At 39.3% G+C, this 22,420-nt stretch overlaps 1 protein-coding gene across 11 annotated transcripts in view; it reads right to left on the bottom strand.

Moving 5' to 3' along the window:
- Positions 1-5,912: 5,912 nt before the first annotated feature.
- Positions 5,913-22,420, bottom strand: part of KATNAL1 (katanin catalytic subunit A1 like 1) — a 57,722-nt gene continuing 41,214 nt past the window's right edge. For all 11 annotated transcript variants that reach the window (XM_043477863.1, XM_043477861.1, XM_043477865.1 and 8 more), the window contains 5 exons: positions 20,552-20,710; positions 19,700-19,826; positions 17,523-17,657; positions 11,665-11,791; positions 5,913-10,522 (listed from right to left, as the gene is read on the bottom strand). In XM_043477863.1, coding sequence (XP_043333798.1) covers positions 10,324-10,522; positions 11,665-11,791; positions 17,523-17,657; positions 19,700-19,826; positions 20,552-20,710 — 747 coding nt within the window. In that variant the 3' untranslated portion in view covers positions 5,913-10,323. The remainder of the gene's footprint in view (positions 10,523-11,664; positions 11,792-17,522; positions 17,658-19,699; positions 19,827-20,551; positions 20,711-22,420) is intronic.

The raw sequence follows: 22,420 nt of genomic DNA, 5'->3' as shown, positions 1-22,420 counted from the left end.
GTGAACATTCTTATGAATGTGTACATGTGTATTTGAATATGTACAAATGTGTATACATATTCAGCAGACATGACAGATCCCCAATCAATAGCTAATTGGGCTTGCTCTGTTTGATCAACCCACACCTGTTCCCTGTGCTGTGACTCCGGGAGACAGCTCGGAATGTCAGCGCGCTGGGTTTTCAAGAGAGTACTTCGATCACCAGTTCTTCACAGAAACGTGCTTTGAAGAGACGTAAATGAAGCGAGTTCTTACAATAAAGGCAGAACAACTTATTACACGAAATTCAGAGTGAACTTAGATTCTGAAATATAGGCTCTGCATTATAAACCAAACTAAAACACTGCACACACGTTCATCTTGGAGAAAATAGTTTGATTACGGAAAAGGCTTTTAAAGGCTCACAGAATTTATGAGAAGGGTTTCCTAAGGACTTGGAAACTAAATTTTTAAAAATTATTTTTGGCTGCATTGGGTCTTAATTGCAGCATGTGGGAATCTTAGTTTCCTGACCAGGGATCGAACTCCCGTGCCCTGCATTGGGAGGCAGATTCTTAAATCACTGGACCGCCAGGGAAGTCCTCTAAATTGTTCTTTAAAAATAACAGTGATGAGTTACGCACCAATGAATCAGAAATGTGAATTATATTCCCTTTAAAATACACTAGGGCTTTAAAATTAGAGGAAATATTCTTGTTGAAGTATGTTTTAGAAATGTTATAAAATATATTTCAAAATGTTTGAAAAATAGCTGGAGGTATTTTTATAAATCCCAAATGAAGCCTGACTCATCCATCTTTAATTACAACAATTACTAACACTATTGTTTAGGATTTATGTTATGGAATACAGTAGTCAGACCATGATTAGTTATTTGCTGAAAGAAGATATTTAAGATGTGCTAATCGAAAGCATTTTGAACATTCAGAGCTAAACTTATAAACTCAGTTCTGGGGTAGTTTTTCAAACGTGGACACTGAAGCCAGGGCAAGTCATAGAGAAACATTTAGAATGACCAACTCATTTCATAAAGCTTGCCCTGAAAGAGAAGCAGGTGTACTTTTACCCTTAGATACAGCAAAGGGCAACAATATTCCCAAAGTCATGGCTTTTATTTATTTGGCTGCACGGGGTGTTGGCTGAGGCACAAGGACTCTCTGGTTGCTGCTGACTCAGCAGTTTGTGTTCGGGCTTAGTTGTTTCTGGGCCTGTGGGACCTTTGACTGTGTGGATCACAGTGAACTGTGGAAAATTCTTCAAGAGATGGGAGTATGCGGCCACTTTACCTGCCTCCTGAGAAACTTGTATGCAGGTCAATAAGCAACAGCTAAGAATCAGGCATGAACAATGAACTGGTTCAAAATTGGGAAGGGAGTACATCAAGGTGGTGTATTGTCACTCTGCTTATTTTACTTCTATGCAGAGTACATCATGTGAAATGCTGGGCTGGGTGAAGCACAAGCTGGAATCAAGATTGCTGGGAGAAACAGCAACAACCTCTGATATGCAGATGACACCACACTTCTGGCAGAAAGTGAAGAGGAACTAAGGAGCCTCTTGCTGAAAGTGAAAGAGAAGAAAAGTGAGAGTGAAAAAACTGGCTTGAAACTCACCATTAAAAACCTAAGATCATGGCATCCAGTCCCATTACTTCATGACAAATAGAAGGGGAAAAAGTGGAAGCAGTAACAGATTTTATTTTTTTTATTTTTATTTTCCTGGGCTCCAAAATTCACTGCAGACGGTGACTACAAGCATGAAATTAAAAGATGCTTGCTCCTTGGAACAAAAGCTATGACAGCATATTAAAAAGCAGAGACATCACTTTGCTGACAAAGGTCTATATAGTCAAAGCTATGGTTTTTCCAGTGGTCATGTAAAGATGTGAGAATTGGACCACAAAGAAGGCTGAGCGCTGAAGAGTTGATGCTTTCCAATTGTGCTGGAGAAGACTCTTGAGTCCCTTAGACTGCAAGGACATCAAACCAGTCCATCCTAAAGGATATCAACCTTGAATATTCATTGGAAGCTGAAGCTCCAATACTTCACCTGATGTGAAGAGCCAACTCATTGGAAAAGACCCTGATGCTGGGAAAGATTAAGGGCAGGAGGAGAAGAGGACAACAGAGGATGAGATGGTTCACTGGCATCACTGACTCAATGGACACAGAGAGACTGGAGAACAGAGAAGCCTGGCATGTTGTGGTGCACGTGGTCACAAAGAGTCAGGCATGACTCAGCAACTGAACAACAAAATGTAGATCTTAGTTCCGTGACCAGATTTCAAACCTGAGTCTCTTGTATTACATGGCAGATTCTTAACCACTGGATCACCAGGGAAGTCCCCCAAATTCCTGTTAATCCCCCAACACAAGCCACTATTTTTTCCTATCATTAGAAACATAAATACTGTGAAAGAATATATCACTGTAGTCTGCCTAAAAGTCTCTTGGTTAAAAACAAACAAAAAAAAAGGGCACTACAGGAAAGGGACAGTAAAACAGTGAACAATAACCTCAGAAAAATGGGTGAATGTTAACATTTATTTCAATAATTGAGAACTTTTGCATTTAACACTGTTTAGAATATGGCAAAGGCCTAGGCTTTGGAACTAAACTGACTTAGATTCCATTCCTTTTTCCTGCTTCTTAGGAGCCAAATAACTAGAGCCAGTTACCCTATAAGCCTCACCTGCTGTTTCTGCAAAAACAAAAAATGTGAATGTGAAAGTCACTCAGTTGTGTCGAACTCTTTACAATCCTGTGGACTATACAGTCCATGGAATTCTCCAGGCCAGAACACTGGAGAGGGAAGCCTTTCCCTTCTCCAGGGGATCTTCCCAACCCAGGGATTGAACCCAGGTCTCCCATATTGCAGGTGGATTCTTTACCAGCTGAGCCACAAGGGAAGCCCAAGAGTACTGGAGTGGGTAGCCTATCCCTTTTCCAGCAGATCTTTCCGACCCAGGATTTGAACTGGAGTCTCCTGCATTGAAGGTGGATTCTTTACCAACTGAGCTATCAGGGAAGCCCTCTGCCAAAAAAAAAAAAAAAAGGATAATAGTAAATACATCTTAAAACAAATGTGTGGACTTAATAAAGCAATAAAGGTAAAGTTCTAGTGTGCAGCAAACATTACAAATGTCAGCGCCAGTGCTGTATGATGTCAATTCATCTGGTACTTCTTATTCTTAACTACCATCTATTTGGATGAACTGCCTCTATCTGCGCCACGCTGCAGAGGTTTGAAGCCCCTCCATAAATGTGCTTACTGTCTGGCATGCTTTCTTTACAGCTTACCTGCAGCATTTATCAAGAGGAGAAATAGACAGCTGTCCTGTTTCCCAATTCAGAATGTGATCCTGAACACACATCTTAAACTCTCTGTGGGCGCCATTCCTTCACCTGTAACACGAAGGGCCTGGACCAGGTCATTTGCTCCCCATTTCAGGTCTCAATGCCCGAGGCTGCTGCTGAGCCTCTCAACAACTCACAGGAAAGGTCCTAAGAAGATCACAGAAGATCAGAAATCAGGGAAGAGCTAGCCATGACTTTTCAGATCACAAAGAGGATGGGAAGTGGACACCGAACACACGTGTTCTCAACTCCCGCTCTCACCTGGCCGGCGGAGCAGCACTGGCTGGGAATCGGAGGGGGAGGCGTCGCTGGTGAATTCCGGCCTCTGCTGGGCGGGGAGCAGCTGATCACGGGGGATACCCAGGCGGGCAGGGAGGAGAGCTCGGGGTGCCAGTCTCTCAAGTCTGAACCTGGGTGGATGGGATCCACCAGAGGAGACTCGAGCCCACCCTGCCTCTCTCCCCATCTGTTTGCAAGCAGAGGCTGCCCCTGGCCAGGCAAGGCTTCCCTCACCGTTTGCAACTGAAGTCCTGGCCCAGGCAAGCCCCCCAGCACGCGTGTCCTCTGCAGCGTAGCGGTCAGCACAGCGCTGGGTCATGGGAGGCAGCACTGGCCGCGGGCGCTGGAGAATGTAGAAGAGACTGAAGGGAAGAAGGCTCTAGCCACGCGTGTGTCCTCTTTTTGTCCTTAATTAATTTTGTACCTCATTCTTTTCCTTTATACCCTCTAAGAGATCAAAACCTCAACAGTCACAGCGAAGAAGAAAGGGGAGCCATGGAATCAAGTTGTTGCTAGATGCCTTCCAGCTATAAATATCATACAACATGACAAAATAATGATGCATAAATAACTGCTTCACACTTGGGTCTACCTGGAACACTCTGGGAACCAGAGATAAAGCCAAAAGGCCACAGATAGCCTAGAGAAACAACACAAACACTGAACACTCAACCAACACACCTCCCTATCACTCTTCATCCCCACATGGCTGTACTCCTAATTTACCCATAATTCTAACATGTCTAACAACGTGTTTCTTTCCATTAGGTTCATTGAAAGACTGCAGGTTGGAAATTGGAAGAGAAATAAAGGTTGACAGCCTGATAACAGGAGAGTAAAAATGCTATGAAAGCAAACGCCACAACTCAAAGACCACGGAGTGACAGGCAGAAAAGCTTGCTCGCCCCTCCACTGGCTGCTGAGGGGGGCGCATCGCAAGGAAAACTCTGAATCACAAAGAGAAGGAGATGTTCAAATTCTCTGTCTTACAAAGTCAGAGAACAAGTGTGACACCTTTTAGAAAGCTTTTAATAAAAGTCAATTAAAAATAGATAAGCATATGAAAAGATGTTTGACCTCATGTCACTAGAGAATTCAATATTCAAACAGCACTGAGAACCCAGGAGACCCCTGTTAGCATGGCACAGTGAGAACCCCGACAACACCAAATGCCAGCGAGGACACTGGTGGGGATGCAAATGGTGCAGTCACTTGGAAGGGCAGCCTGGCGGTTTCTTACAAAACTGAACATAACTCAACCACACACTCCAGCAACTGTCCTCTCAAGTATGTACTCAAATGAGTCAAAAACTTACGTCCACACAAAAACCTGAGCAGGAATGTTGACAGCAGTTTTGTTCATGAATGTTAAAGCCTGGGTGGGAGCAACCAGGATGTCCTTTCAGTGGGTGATGGACGACCAGACTGGCACATCCACGTAATGGAATATTATTCCCTGATGAAGAGAAATGAACCATCAGCCACAAAAAGACGAGGAATCTAAATGCATACAGCTAAGTGAAAGAAGCCTGTCTAAAATGGGCACGTGCCGTGTGACTGCAGCTATATGGCATCCTGGAAAAAGACAAGCTGTGGACACAGTAGAAAGCTCACTGGGTGCAGGGGTGAAGAGGAGGGGCAAAGGTGAAGATTTTAGGTCAGTGACGCTATCCGTGTGACACTGTAATGGTGGGTTTATGACATGATGCTTTTGTCAAACCCAGTGAACTGAAATGTAACCTGTAAACTTTAGTAGTAATCAATACTGACCCAACTAACACAAGTCAATCACACTGAAGTGAAGATACTGATAAAGGGGAAATGGCAGGGTGGGGTGAGGACAGAAGAAGTGTATGAGAACTCTACTGACACACAAGCTTAATTTTTCTGTAAACATAAAGCTGCTCAAAAAATAAAGCCTATGAATTTTTAAAAAAATAGTTTTGGGGGATTCATAAAATAAGACACAGTCACCAAGAAAATTCACCTTATGGAACACCCACTTTGCAAAATGGTCCTACACAAGGAAGACAAATGTATTTGTTAAAACAGAATTAACTGAAAAGCCATTCTTATCTTACCTGTATCAAGCTTGAAGTTATTAGCATAATGCATGGCAAACACAAAATAACAGGTTTACAATATGTGATTTTATAAGAACTAAAACTCTGGAAAAAGTCATCCCTTGTAGCGAGGGATCTGTTACTCCCGCTGGTGGCAATAAGTGGACCGAAGACTGTAGATCAAACATGAACCACAGAGAGAACACCGACAAGCCACGCTCTAGAAATGTATTACCAAATTACACTCTACGCACAGACACAGCTCAGCTCATGAAACTGGCGGCCTGGCCACACAAAATGTGAGGAGAAGCACATCCAATAAACACAATTTGGAAACATCTTTTTAAGTTAGGTTCAAACACTGGGACACAGACACTGAAATAAAAATCTTAACAGAACACCAACGGTCACAGCAGAGCGCTCTTCCTGGACGCTGTGTCCACACAGCATTAACCGAAGGCATCAGTTGCTGCCGTGTGAATGGACGTGTTACACGGCCCCCTCTCTGTGTTGTCACGAAGCACTCAGGTCCTTGTACAGGAAGGGCTAGGTCCTTGCCACACGAGTGTGTGTTTATGAAGCTATTGAGAAGGTGCACTGTGTCTGAAACTTCTCCTTGAATGGAAGCACCGGTGGTGAAGCTGCCGTGACAGAGGTGGGAAGACTAACATAGACGTTCGCAGAGGCTTCACCTGGAGGGTGTGGCTTTGCCAGAGGAAGAACCACCAGCATCTTCAATTAAACTTTCAGTGTTAAAAAAAAAAATAGTGAGTGAGAGAGGAGAGAGAAGGAAGCAATTCAAGAGACAAATCTGCCTAGATGATGAACTGAATTTCAACATGGTTCAGTTCATTCCCACATGAAACTAAGCTTGTTGAACTGAGGTAGACTCCAGAAATAACATGTGCAAAGACTCAGGTTTTCCAAAGGGCAATATTTAGTCATTTCAGAGCTTGCAGAACAAAAGTGTGTTTTATAATTTTGAACATAAAATCAGAGTCCTTTCACAGGAGGAAAACCTCCATATTAATTCCCTATTTGTTGTGCCAAATTTCCATAAATGTACAGAAACGTACACACTGCTGGTGACAAAGCAGAATCTAGGTTATTTTTATACATATAAAATAAAATCAATCAAGAAATGAGAAAGGTAAAATAAAAAAACTAAATCTGATGACATTACCTTCATATTTTTCCCGTTTTTATTAACAAGTCAACTGGAAATTAAGAAATATCCCTAAAGAGTTGTCCAGAGCCCAAAAAAACTAATAAAAATGCAAAGAATTATTGTCAATTTGTGAATGTTTAAAAACATAAGTGTTACTTAGGGGCTTTATTTTTTAAATATTCATATCGTTTCCACAAGAGAAAACAACATTAAAAGCAAATGTCCTAAAAAATTAAATAAATAAGCATAAAAAGCCTAATTTAAAAGTATAAATAAGTAAACACAGTAATTATAATGTGGTTTTTAGCTTTTTCTGAAAAAAAGTTAGCAGCAATGGGACTAAAACATTTGGGGTTTAAATATCTGAATTCCTCCAATATGCCTTCCAACTGTAATTCCTACCCTTTTCTATTGTGACAGATTTTTAAATTCACATAAATATTATGTACATCACAAAGTAAGTGTATATATAGTATATAAACAAATCTATACAATCAAAACATTATGGAGCAGAAGATACAAAACGAATGTTAAAAGAATGATTACCATTGCTTCCTTATGTGGTTAAAGTGTCCCTTTCTTGGAAAAGGCCGGCAATTACCCTTAGCATTCTATGCCTATCACACAGGAAATACCCTAAGGTGACTTATCGTTCGCAAAGAGAAAAGGAAGTGTGGGAATCTATTATGCCAAGACTCAATGATCAAGACAACCTGGAAGGAGCCAAAGCCCACAGGACAAGCAATGTCTGCCTCGTCCTTCACCGGACCTCAAAGTCCTTCGGGGTCAGGAGAGTAAAAACAGAACTGTGTCAGCTGATCTGTGAGTCTCATCATGGATTCAGCAGCGTATACAGAAACCTCCCAGGAAGGAATTCAAACAAACTCAAGCTGTTCAAAACCTACAGTATCAATAATGTCATGTTTCAAAGAGTCAGCCTACATGTAGCAAAGTGGAAGAGTGGCAATTACACTGAAAATCTGGGCGGTGTATTTTTCCTGGTGTAGCAGCTATATGTTTGTTTACGGTAGATTCACCAGACACTTGCTCATTTTTTTTTGAATAATTAGTGATTTCAGCCTAGTTTTTTGACAGTCAAGTATCACATCATAAAAAGTGCAATCTCCAGAGCTCAAACAAAGCCCCCACTGGCAGCTAGAACATAGCATGCTACTTCTTCCAAGCTGTCCTGGCATTTTTGGAGGCAGAGGTCCAAGCCCAACATGTATCTGGTCATTCTGGAACGCTCACGATGCTGCTGACTAGAAGACAAAATCTGGGACGCCAACGTCTACTTTCTACTTGGATCTCTAGAAGGTTTCAGCCATTTGTCTGGCACATTTCATGAATATTAATTTCCTTTTAAAAACAAAGGAATTATGCAAGCAAAATGTTTGCTATAAACATGTAACAGTTTACAGGTTCTCCATAATTACATGTGTACATGTTCACAATAAACATGTAGCTTGGGAAATGGCAAAAATGGTTCTTGAAAACATCCAGGTCTATAATAGTTGTATTGTTCAACAAAATGGATTCCAGTTCTAATTTTAAAGCAAATTTAAAGAGAGAAAAACTTTTATATATTATCTTTTCAAAGCACACACAGGTTACTGTGCCTTTCATTTTCATTAGCTAGAGCCAGGATCCTTTAAGGGGGTTAACACCTACAAAGCATTCACCATCCTCTGACAGAGAAACCAGGGAAGTAAAAAAGAGCACACGACTGACAGAACACAGTAAAGACAAGCTCCCAGGAATTAATCAACTGACAGTTTTTTTAAAAAAATCACAATTACCATGTTATTGTGCATGAAGAGGTCAGGAAAAATTGAAACATGAGCCAAGACAAATAACATAAAATCTAGAAATATGGTCTAACTAATCAACTAACATATACAAAATTTTTGGCAATCAAAACACTAAGGTTTTAATGACGACTCCTAGAACTTAAGGAAAAAAATAAGCTACTGCCTGGCAATAGTCTGCAAGATGATGTTAGTGGGATTATTTCTTTATTTTAAAAGTTCATGAATAAAAGGAATTAAGGTGAACTAATTCAATTAAAAAATGATTTTAACTCTTAAAATCTATGCCTCAGAGGAAAGGGGGAGGGTGATTTAAAGCATCAGATGAATACTGCAGTTCAGAGTCAGACTTACCTAAAAATTATATAGTTCTTAGTAGGGGAAAAGCTCCTAAGCAAGTTGCTAAAAGTTATCTTCAACTGTCAAAAAAGCTGTATTATTTTTAGTTAAACTAGTAGCTACTGTCTAAAATTGAAAATTCAGGATACCATCCAATACAAATTTTTTTAAAGCTTGACTATCAAAGCACAGGTTGCCCAGTCAAAATAATGCAATTTTTAAAAACTAACATTCGGCTACTCATAACTAGATACACGACCTCTCTTTTTCTGGCCTCCTTCTTGTCTAATTTCTGCTGAAGTGAATGAGCAAGGCCGATTTCTAACCTAACCTTAGTGTGTGTACAAGCACTCAACCTAGACAAGGAATGGTTTCTAAATGTTCAACTGAACATCATTCATTACACATGATGCTGTTTTGTTAATAAACAAGCTGTCCAGAAAACCATAAAGAGTTTGCTTTGTTTTGCATTAGCCACAAGAGAGTGGACTTGTTTAGAATACCAAAGCATTTATTTAGAATATGAAAGGCAAATTCAGCAAAAAACAATGTTAGAGCAAGGGTTGATCTGTTGAACTTATTGAAAGAAGAGTGAAAACAAACTCAGAAGTCTAGAACGAAGAGGAAGTTCTTATGCAAACATGATACTTTTCCTGCCCTTCCAATATGAAGTACTGCCAGCAAAAATACTCCAGATCAGAGGAGCCACCTGGCAAGATGATTCAAAAACCACAAAGCATGAAGCTATACACCCCCACAAAGCTCAATAAGTGATTAGCTAGCAGAGGAAATGGTGAGGGAAGGAAAGGTAAACCGTGTTAACAGCCTCTAACAGTAGTGGTTGACTGCTGAAGGTTTAACTAGCAGATTCATTATTTAATCCAAAACTATCTACTCTTCAAAACAAGGAACAGACCTGATACAAACCCAGTTTTGATGCTAAAAGTCAACAGAAAAGGTCCTTCATGTTCAGAGCTAAGAAGAGGAAAAAAAATGCAAAGTTAGAAACACAGTTCCTTCTAGATGTTCTGTAAACAAGTTTCTACAACAGCACATGGGTCACTTTCTTCAGCCCTCCATACTCTGGTGCGGGTGTGCAATTGTAACGCATGGATATGTGAATGTCAGGCTCTCTATGTAGGCTTTTCTTATTTCTCTACTACATGTATACTCTTTGTGGTTTTACTGTTTTCCTTTCAGAGAAAAATCTCTCCAATGAAAAGTTCCAAACCTGTTTAAAAAAAAAAATTGCTGGAATTTCTTCACATTTTATAGACAAAAATACCAGAAATGAAAGAGCTGACAGAAATTCAAGCAGATCCAAATTCTACCATCCACTTTTCATATTTCTCTAAGTCTGCTGCAGAGACAGACTTTGCGATTTTCTTAAGAGCCAACTCAAAGTCTCCTCTGGTCACGGGCATCTGAAGCTCCTCTTTAGAGAGTGCACGGATCTCTTCTGGACTGAGACCATTGATTCGCCGTCTCATGGCCATTAAGGATGCATCCCTAAAAACATACCAGGATCAGTGAGAATTTACTGCTGTGAATGTTTCAGACACATTCGATTATGATAAAATTAAGGGAACACATTCAAAACATCATTTTTACATGTTTTTACGATGCCACTCAGAATTTTCCACTTCAGACATCCTGAGGGTTCAGGAAAGGTGAAGACAGGATGCTAAGGACTTAACATAAAAGGGACTGTTGGTGAATCCTAAAAGTCTAGGTTGGGCTCAGATGGTGCTGAATTTTCTTTTCCCTCACTTGCTCTTCACAGACAGCCCAGAAGTCTAGGAAACTGAAGGGGAATTATGAAATACTGAATTGCGGATTTGGAAATAAATATAAGGCTAAGGTTAGAATAACTTAAATCTTATGCCAGTTTGTCTACAATCTAAGCAGAGGAAGAAAAGTCAAGAACCTTTCTCCTTGGAGCATGAATACATGTACACACAGTAGATATGGAATTCCCCACAGGGAATATTTGTGGGCAAGTGAAGAAGTAAAATCTGACTTCTCCAGATCCTATTTTCAACTCTATTCTTGATCACTTATAATTATGCAGGTTAAGTAGACACTGAGTGTTCACAAGATAGCGAACAGGCAGCCAAGCCAATCAAAACTTCACATTTTTATACATTTTACTATAGTAATAGTAGAAGCTATTATGAGCTTACTGAATGCCACTAAACTTAGATGCATAGAAAAGTAATCGTAGAAAAAAGGAGTAACATAGATATCACGGTTTTTACTGATGTCAACTTAAGTGTTGTCAGGAAAGTTAAGTACTAAAAAAAATCCTCTTGAGTGATGTGAACTGTCTAAAAGTTATGTTACTAAACTGAAAGGGAAATTTACATATATATATATGTAAAAGTGATCACTTTTCTTCATATGTGTGCAGTAAAATGACGCCAACCCAAACTAAATGATATTATTTTATGTTGATGTAGCTAGGCTCCAATTTAGGGCTAAATTAATCTCAGGTTGTCGAAGTCATTATTACCAAGTTAGGCAATACAATTTCTTAAAAATAAAAAGTTATACAAGGTGAACATATTGTTATATAACTATCCATCTAACAATGACCAGTGAAGTTTCACAGAAAACAACAAATACAAAAACCATTAAAAAAAACAAAATACCTGCAAACGTTAGTTATATCAGCACCAGAGTAGCCCTCAATCTTCTCTGCTATATCTTCCAGTTGAATATCTGGATCCAACTCAACTTCACGAAGATTGATTTTCAGAAGCTCAGTTCTTCCTTTTGCTGTTAAAAGATTTTTCTGCTATTGTAGATATTTTACTTTACAAACCATTTTGTTAAGAAATCATCTATTAACATTCAGGAAATGAAACAGAGTCTAATGCAAAGAATAGTAAATAACTCTGAGTCTACAGATAACTACTGATATACCCCATGACTCGTGGAAGCATGTAACTTCCTGTGTGCCTTAGCTGCAATGACTAATAACTGAAACAAAACTCAAGAGTTTTCCTAAAAGATTGTGAAGACACTTGCCATGAGAACAAAGGGTCTGAGATCCTTTATGAAAAATAAAAACATTAGTATTCTAGCACCAGAAATGCTTTTGTAAAAACAAAAATGTATTTAGCCTAGCTTTACGAAACTAGAGTGCATGGGGTGTAACTCCTGAGTTACTCTGCTCATCTTTTAGTACGACACAGGAAAAACTTTCTAGAACTCTAATCGGTATTTTTTTTTAAATCTAGTTTTCTTTTCCTAGAAATCAGCAATTGGCACAAAACGCTTATTAATATATATTTTTTTTACTTGGAGAGCCAGTGCACAGACATTCGTTGTTCCAATGTGACTGAAAATGCATATGAAGTAAGCCGAAACAAACTACAGACTTTTTAATGTAACCACTCTTGCTGTTTTACCACCAGTTTTTGTGGCAAATCTGCTTAATACAGCACAGTAAGATGATGCAAAATTAGTTCAGATGTGGCTCTCTATTATTTTCTAATAGGCAAAATGAAATTTAATTCTCTCAATTTTTATTTTGAAAATTTAAATTTTCAAGTAAAAACAGAATCAGTGAACGCCATCTACCTTTTCTTTAGATCCCCCAATTGTTACCCAGTTATCACCCCCTTGCCTTCTCCTCTACTCCCCTACCTTATCAACTGTGAGGAGCTATAGGCATCACAACACTGTACCTTAAATTACTCAGCAGTGTCTCCTAGGAACAAAGGTATCCATACAATCATCTCATTAAGCAGGAAATTTAACACTGGACGTGAGGATTATCTAATACACAATCCAGACTGAAATGTCCACATTTGTCCCAGGCTTTCATTCCTTTCTTAAAGACCTAAATTACAGATGGCATTGAGTTACTGTCTCCTTAGTCTTCTTCAGTCTAAAACAGTTCCCCAGTATTGTTCTGTTTGTACTGTCCTTCACAACACTGACAATTCTCCCTCAGATGATCTTACAGAGTTAAGGCATTCCAATAAAACACTCTATCAGGTACATTTGAACCTGACAGGCAGACAGATATGAAAATGTTAAGGGAAAGAACCAAGAATAACCAAGACACTCCGGAAGAAAAATGGCAAGGTGGGAGGAACTTCTCTACTTCAGAGCAATAAGATTCAAATCTCTGTAACACTCTTGCAGAGGCAGATAAACAGATCCAGGATAGAGAATGGGAAGCCCAGAAGCAGAGCAGGGCATTCAGTGTGGACACCTGATTCAGGCAGTGGGAGAAAAGGTGTCTTTTCAATAAATGACACCAGAAGTGACTATTCACAGAAGGAAAAAATTGAAATTGGGTCATACCTCACCATACATAAAAATCAGTGCCAGATGTATTACTGATCTAAATATAAGATGCAAATTCATAAGCATTTCAGAAGATAAAGCAGGAATCTATCCTAATGACCTCAGAGTAGGTATTCATAACACATAAAAGAAATTGATTACAAACAAAAAGACTAATAAACTGACCATATTAAAATCAGGAACTCCTGTTCATCAAAAGACACGGCTTATAAACTCAGTGAAAACATACAATCTACAGTTTGAGAAATACAACAGACTAAACAAAAAACTTATATCTAAAATAGTTAAAGAATTCCTACAAATCAATAAGAAAAAGTCGGACCACCTAATAGAAAAATGGGCAAAAAACTTGAACACATATATCACAAAACCCAAATGGCCAATCGATAAAGGAAAAGATGTTCAAATTCCTTAATAGCAAAGGAAAGACAAAGGAAACCACAATAAGCACTGGTACACATTTACAAGTCTGACAAGACTAGGCAATGGAGAAATGTCAACTACGGGAACTCTCATACGCTGCTGGGAGGAGTGTACACTAGAGCAACCATTTTGGAAGACAGACTGGATTTATCTACTGATGTTTCAGCCATGCTACACAACGCAGCAATTCGCTCCTAGGACGGAATGCTCCATCCTGGCCTGAGGAAACTTAGGCACTGGCACCATTATAGCATATAGAAGAATGTTCAGAGCAGCATAGCAGCCTAAAACTGGAAATAAGCATTAACATCCATCAAATAACATGATGGGTAATTGTGGTATGACCACATAATGGGACATTATGGGCTGAACTGTGTCCCCGCTAAATTCTTAAGTTGAAACTCTAGGCTCCAATGCAGTTGGTAGTGCTCCACACACAGCAGGTGGATGTTCGTGAATGAACATCACTTTGCTCTTTTAGTCCCAATACTAGAACATCACTGTGTTTGTAAATCAGAATGTTTTACTGTGGCCTGTCCTAAGAACTTAAAACAGAGTTTAACCTAACGTGATCTTACAGAAATAAAACTCCCAACAGCCAACTTCAAGGAACTCTGGGGCATAAGCCTCCCCTACATGAGGGCCTGGTAGGACTGAAGCTCAGTAGGCAGCACGCTCTTCTCCTTCAGCGACCATGACGTGGGGAAAGTAACTTCTGACACTGGTTCTATCAGTGATTTGTTAGAAGATTCTAAGTAGGATTTATCATCTGTATAAAACCGAATTAATGATACTTAATAACGTTGTGAAAGTATTTAATGAGGGGTTAATGTGGTAACAACAGTATAAAGAACTGTCAACGCTACAGGACCAAGTTAATACACATTTGAAATTTAAATAAACACTGTTAGATGGATCACACACTTGTAGTAACAATTCTTCTCGAGTACCCGAGGCTGTCCAGCACCGCGGATAACCAGCATGTGCTCCGGGGCCGGGCACACATCCAGCTCTGCTGCCCTGGAAGGACACCTAACCCTCAGGGCTTCAGGCTCTCACGAGGAAAGGTGAGAAGAGAATCGACCTCACAAGCCTCGCGCCGTGAGCTAACACCTGAAAGGCGCAGCCCACAGGCAGCAGGCAGTAAGTGGTCATTGTCCCACCACCCCCACCACCCCCAGTCAATCAACAAACAGGACTAGAGGGTGACAGAGAAAGCAGAGCCCTTCTATAAAGGACCAACTGGGAGATACAACACAGAGGAAACGGCCACGGGAGTGACGCCCACACAGGGAGAGGGGCCAGGGCAGAGAAGACCTCAAAGAACTGGTGTGTTCTCAATGACTCAGAAAAACCAATAAAATTTAAATAGAAAGGAAGAGAGAAAACACCCTGGGAAGTGAGAGCACTGTAAACCATGACATGGAAGTAGGAAGAAGCACGCGTGGAAAAAAATGTAAGTAGAAAAGTACAACAGAATACTAAGAAATGCAAACAGACACAAAGAGGAAAGATAAGGTACTGAAAAGAGAGCTTAAAAAAAATACTCTAACCCTGATGTGATAGGAACTAAGAATCATTTGGAGTCTAAGAGACTCTGTGATGCCCTGGTGGTTTAGGGAGGCGAGTCTAAAAGCCAAGCGTAACTAAATGAAGGTGCCGGAGAAAGGCGGTCTTCAGGCTGACAAGAGGTTGCTGCCGTCATTCAGATGCATCAAGTATTCAGTGCTCGGCCAAGCTCCACCTGAGCCTGTTGCCTGACTTCCTCCTTCTGTTGACCACGGAAGATGGTAGTCACCAAGATGGTGTGACAGCCTCTCATCCACATGCACTTCTACAACGTGGTGTGCATCCCCACCCACTGGTGGTCTCATTCTCCTCCACGTGAAAATGGGTGGGCTTGTAAATGCTTCTACCCAGGGTACAAAGAGGTGACACTACTTGACCTCCACGGCCAGGTCAAAAAAAACAGTGCACTGTCTACCTTTTCCAGTGGAACAGTCACACCTGGGGCCCTGAGCTACCATGTATGAAACGTGATCAGCTGAGGCCGCCATGCCTGAACAAGCCCAGGCCACATGGAATAACCCCAAGTAACACACAGAGGTGCTCCACCTGAGGCCCCAGGTGTTCGCCCCAGGTGGAGACACTCCAGATGAGTCAGGCTCCAGTGTGGAGTCACCTCCTCTGCTGACCTTCCAGCTGTGACCCCAGACATGAGGGGACACACACACAGTATCCCTGCGGTGCCCTATCCAAATTCCTGATCCACAGACTCTGTGAGCAAAACAAGACTGTTTGCAACGGCAAGAGTAACCCATCCACTGCCTTTCCTTGCCATCAAGTTCTAATTGCCTCTCAAACTTAAAGAAATCTGCATATTTCTTTATGTAAATTATATAACTTACAATATGTCTTTTTGGGTGGCTTTTCTTGTTTTATCTATTTTCATTCCTGTACTTCTTGCCTTTTCCAACTAAAAACGTCTTTTCATGGCATAGATTTTGTTCATAAAATGTCCTTCCATTTTTTTAACTTTCTAAATCTACTTTTCTTTCCATTCCTTTTACTCTAGATTTCTAAACCGTTCTTTCAGGCCTGTTGTCTTCCCACATTTTCTTTATAGTTCTGTCTCTTCCATACCCTTTACCCATCAGATTCTTCCACACCCTTCTATCCCACCAGACTATCCCACAATAGCTGTCTACTCATTTTCAAACAGCCATGCCTCTGTTTTCATCCTTCTCTATGGAAACTCAGTGAAAAATGCAACTTCCTCCATGAAGTCTCCCCTCAGCACCTCAGTCAGAATTTACTATTCTTCATTTCCACCCCAAAAGACTACGGGCAACCCCAGTATTACGTGTTCCCTGGTTTCACTGCAGTTAAACTGGGTAGGTGTATGGCCCCCTTCCAACCATACAGAATGCTCTAAGGACAAGGGTCACACATCTTTACATTGACACAATATCTAATAACAAATGTCCTGCAAACAGCAAAGAGCTAAATAACACTTGTGACATTAATTAACACAGATGAAAGAAGTTAGAAACAGTGGAGTTCTAATTATGAGTATTTGTTTGGGAGCCCTTTAGGAGAAAGCAGTTTCTCCAGTTCTATGGTCATGAGCTACACATGTTCAGACTAGTAATGAGCAAAGAGAAGCACCTAAAAGTCATTACCCACGATGGACATAACCTTTTCATACAGGAAAATAAGTTCAGAAAAAAAATCTCAATAGTCAGCCAGGTCTATGTTCTCCAATATTTCAAAGAAAGCTGAATCTCTGCCTTCGTACCATCCACTTGTATCTTTCCCCCCAAGCTAAGCTTTCCTCAGCAGTTTATAAAATTCTGTCATCAATTATCTTTCTAATTATATATTTTCTGTCTCACAGGAGTACTGGGTAAGTACATCAAGGAGCTAAGCCAGGAGAGAGCACAGTATAAGCACACAAATATCAGCTATTACTATGCCTGGGTCTGGGGCCTCGGGAACACGGGTCACCTGTGAAGTGGGATCAACATTCCCTACCTAACAGGGTTGTATTAGTGTTAAATAAAATAAAGCATGTTCCATGGGGGAAAAAAATACCGCCGCCCTGAATGTAAGAAACTTCACTGTAGCCTCTGTCTCCATAAATAGCAAATTGGTTATTTATAAACTTCTATAAGTGAAATGCCAATGGAATGAAGACTTAGAGAAACAGAGAAAGGTAACAAGAAGTAAATGAAAGATCAAAATGGAGTAAAAGAAGGCATCATACCTGTTGGCAGAGGTATATATATCCTTTTTTCTAATCTCCTCCGCAATGCTTCATCAATGTCCCATGGGAAATTAGTGGCAGCCAATACCATGACCATTTTGGAAGGATCATCATTCTCTAAAGCTCCTCCGACTCCTATGGACAACAAGGGTAAAGAAGAGCATTTTTCTTACAGTCCCTTATTCTTTGATTCAACCAATACTTCTAAGCATCAGCTATAGGCTTGGTGGGAGGCTCAGGGACAAACATGATGTGGTCCTTCTCACCTGTGTGGTGTCAGAAACCAGACAGATCCACAGGTAAAGAAAAGAGACAGAAGACTTCCCGTGGTCTATCGCAGAAGTCTAATCTGATAAGAAAATCTAATTTTTTTCTGTAATCTTTTCTGTGTGTTTTTCCTCTGCAAAGAGGAAGCAAGGGAGATTATGCTGTTTTACTACTTTATTTTTTTTTAATCAAGAATTTTTTAGTTATTACTCTCATTTGTTCTTCTCAAGAAAGGAGAACAGAATAGGGCTCACATTTATTTAATACTAGCATGCAATCATAATTTTGAGAGACATTATACTGCAATAATTTTGTCCTTATAATTTTAAGTGACTGAGAAAAAATAAACAAGAAATTTAAGAATGAATGTAATAATCAACTGCTACTGAAAATAACCATTTCTTTTTACACAAAACCAAATATATGTACACAGGGTCTACCTTCTCAGAATTAAAATTCTAGAACAAAAAACTAGGTTTACAGAACGGAAACTCTGAAAATAAACAATAAACAAAAAAAATTATCAAAAACTCACAAACTTTATTGATATGAATTTTGAGTCTGATATAACAAAGTAGTAGATTCAAAACAACTTAATTCAATGGTATTTTCTTAACAAATTACTAAACTCCTATTTCAATCGTTATAAACAGTTAAGCTGTCCAACTAATGGTCACAAATACCCAGCAATAAAATTCAGCTAATACAAATAATTTTGTATTTGGTGATGTTTTTAAATGTTTTGTGTGTTTTCCTCCATATCCCTTCTTGCAAAAAAATACAACACAGACATTCCTTTCTTTTATACTTCAACAGACATAAAAATGGTAAACTCACTGAGGGAAGGGTCTCCTAGTACTGAATTATTTTATACCTCTTACACTGCCTGGCAATCATAGTCACATATCTCTAAAAAGTAGCTCTGGGTCCATTACTCTCTTCCTCCAATTGGCTCCCCAAAGCCTTTCCTTCTTAATCTGAAATAACTTCTATCAATACTTCAAAGCCCCTTGGCTATTCCCTTCTATGACTTCCTTTGTCCGGGTGGTACCCCTCCTATACTGGTTTTCACTACACTCAGAGTTTAGTTCTACTGCAGAACTAGCGATACAGTGTACTCGTCTATGAAGTGTCTGCTTCTCAACTAGAACAGTGGTTCTCAAACTTTTTGGTCTCAGAATCCTTTTTACACCTTTAAAGATTACTGAGCTCCAAAGAGTTTTTGTGTGTGTGGAGTATATCAATATTCAATACTTATTATTAAAAACTAATACTGAGACTTAAAAAATATTAATTCATTTTAACAATAAAAAATACATTATTTGTTAACATAATTAACATATTTTATGAAAAATAACTGTTTTTTTAAACCAAAAAAAATTAGTAAGTAGGAAGGCTCTTTTTTTTTTTTTTTTTGATCTCTGCAAATCTCTCTAATGTCGACTCAACGGAGAAGAGGTGGATTCTTATATCTGCTTCAGCTTTTTACCTACTGTGATATTCCACATGTCTTATACCCTCTGAAAGTCTCCACTGCTCTACTTACAAGAGAATGAGAGTGAAAAAAGTAAGTAACATCTTGATATTATTATGAAAACAGTTCAGCATCTGTGTACCTTTTAGGAGTTTTAAAGACCCCTGGAACCCTGGACCACATCTTTAAACAGTAAGCCCCTTGAAGGCCACGACATTCCTTTTCTTTGTAACCTCAGAACCTGAAACAGTACAAGTATGTAGCAGACGCCTTCTGAGTGCATGAAAAAATGAACAATTAGGTGGATGAACAAATGACTACAAATAAACTCCAGTGGCCTTCTGGTCCATTCACTAAGAATTTCCAAAAAATCAATTTACACAAAATTCAAAAAGGAACTAGAATAGTTTTGAGGCAGTAATTAAGTATCAATTACCATCCATCTGAATGAGCAGCTCAGACTTGACTCTGCGACTTGCCTCATGTTCATCAGAGGTTCCTCTTCGACTGCAGATAGAATCTATCTCATCGATGAAGATCGTGGTCGGGGCATAAAACCTAGCCTTGGTGAAAATATTTGAAAGAAATCATTTAATGATCTCATAAAATAAACTGAATTTCTAAAATGCCATTTTCCTCCATCTAAAACAACAGTAAAAAAAGAGCAGAAATTTCTCACTGCTTTAATGCCATTCTTTGGTTACTGATATGTTAATCATATCAGAAAAAGGAAAATCCTAAAAATAAAAGATATGTTATACAGTTGGTGAAGTCAGGTGACAGATACACGAGGATTCATGGTCCTATCTTTCTAATTCTGTGTTTGAAAACTTCCATAATACAAAACGCTCCTAAAGATAAATCATCAATGTATCCTCAAATATACATTCCTAAGTAACTATTGCAAATGTTTATGAAAAAGGAACAAACTTTAATAATAGATCAATTCCTAATTGGTTTTCAAAATATATATTAAAATAAACTTCTGCTCAATCAGCTTATTAGAGAATCAGAAATAGCCTCCAAACTACACACATTTCCCAAGTCTTTTCTACTCTCCCTGGATGAGATGCCACGGGGCTTCAATCTCAGAGAGGAATGCAAGCTAAAGACACAAGAGCCATTTCACAAAACTCACCACCCCATGTCTTACTAGTGTCAAGAACTCTGAAACTACAACCACACTTGACCTTTTTTAAAAAGATACCTAGGTGAATGGATCTAGGTTACAGGGATACCATGTGCCTACACAAACAGGACTCTGAAATCCAAACATATCATCACTCACCATTTCAAACAACAGACGAACCAACTTCTCAGATTCCCCTCTATATTTAGATGTCAGTGTGGAAGAGGAGACGTTGAAGAAGGTTGTGCCGCACTCAGTGGCCACGGCTTTAGCCAGCATGGTCTTACCAGTGCCTGGGGGCCCAACCATCAGCACTCCCTGAAATTTCAAAAGATGTATTAAGTGATTTATCAGATTAAAATGCTTTCTTATAAAATATCATCAGCTAATAATGTACATGAAACTCTTCCATCAAAAGAGAAGTTCAACTGTCACAGTAAAATCATGGTGCATGTGACACATTTCATTTTATAGAGAGAAAAAACTAAAATGACGAATCACTTCGCAGAATGTCTCAAAGGTATCAGAGGTACTGAGAGCTGGACTAACAATGGGCCTAGACAACAAGGAATCACCTGGGACATCTGGAGAGGACCTGGCAGAAGACAAACATGGATGGTCTTGGGCATAGCTTAAGACTTACTGCTCTGTTTAAGCAATGAAAATACATGACATTTTCTACCACATGGAGCAGAATTATATATCCTTTGCCCTCCTTAGGCACAAAACCTATCTTCCACAACACACAATATATACTTTCAATCAGAAATAAAGATCCATTTTTCAGCTTATAAGGTAGCTAAAATCTACTGGTGAGTCAAACAATCAAATTAGCTAGCATTTAAACTGTGCTGGACAGTTAACAGTTTACATAAAATACTGTTAGTAATGAAAAAGCCAAATATAACATAGACAAAAATCTAAATTTTAGTTATTTCTCACCTTTGAAAGCAAATAAATGGAAGTATTCTATAAAAATAAATCGAGGAGTACAAATTATTCAAGAACACTAATTTTCCAGTCCTGAAAACTAGAAGATTTTTAAATACTTACCATTTTCTTCTAATACTTTCAATGAGAGTTCAGATATATACTTAACACTACATTTTTTTGGCCTAATAGTTGGTGATCTTAAGATGAATTCTGAGCTATTTGTTAATAAGCTTTGGAGGAGTTAAACTTTGAAAACTACGTGCATAGCAAAGTTTCATAAACTCTAAATTCAGAAACTGTCCAAACCTGCTTCTAGCTATGAAATTTTGATACCCAGGACAATGAGGGGTCAGTAGGATTTAAAACACTAGTTTTATAAAAAATTTTTTTTGCTTTGCAAGAAACCTTTAACTACATGTGACACTGACATTTCAAAACCTGTAAAGACAACTAACGGCACAGGCACAGCTACAGGAAAGGCCCTGTTTCTCTTCCCACTGTCCTCTCAACGCCCTCAGCTCTCATGATGTCATTCACATGGCCACGACCAGGAGATGATTTCCAGTGTCAGCATCTGTGCACAAACATAGCTCACAGATACAGGACAGCATTCAAACACGTCACCCCCTCATGATGTTACTCCATCAACTGTCTCCTCTCTTTCCTGGATCTCCTCTTCTGTTTATTCGAAAAATGATATCCTTTACTTGACCCTACAAATCGTCTAATGATTATCTATCTCTCCCTTTCCCTTCCTGGCCAAGCTTCTTAAAGAAATGTTTTATGCTTACTGTTTCTTCATGAGCTACAGTCTGACTTCTGCCCCCACTGCTTCACAAAAAATACCAGACTGACTAACCCAATAGTCACTTTTTAACTCACAGCTTCTCTCTTCCCTCTGACCTTTGATGCTGCCAATACCCGTTCATTCCCTTCTCCCTGAAACTATTCCTCCCCAGGCTGGTTCTAGGACACAGGACTTGTCATGCTAGGGAGGATACACCTACCATTCCAGGTGTTTTAAAACCCCTTTAAACACCTATTTTTATGAAGGCCTTATTATTTCTTTTAAACATTGTTTTTAAAGTTATAATA

Source organism: Cervus canadensis, chromosome 9 (assembly GCF_019320065.1).
Source record: "Cervus canadensis isolate Bull #8, Minnesota chromosome 9, ASM1932006v1, whole genome shotgun sequence".
NCBI classification, from domain to species: Eukaryota; Metazoa; Chordata; class Mammalia; order Artiodactyla; family Cervidae; genus Cervus; species Cervus canadensis.
The sequence above is the reverse complement of the archived record's forward strand: the minus strand, read 5'-3'. Positions and strand labels throughout refer to the sequence as shown.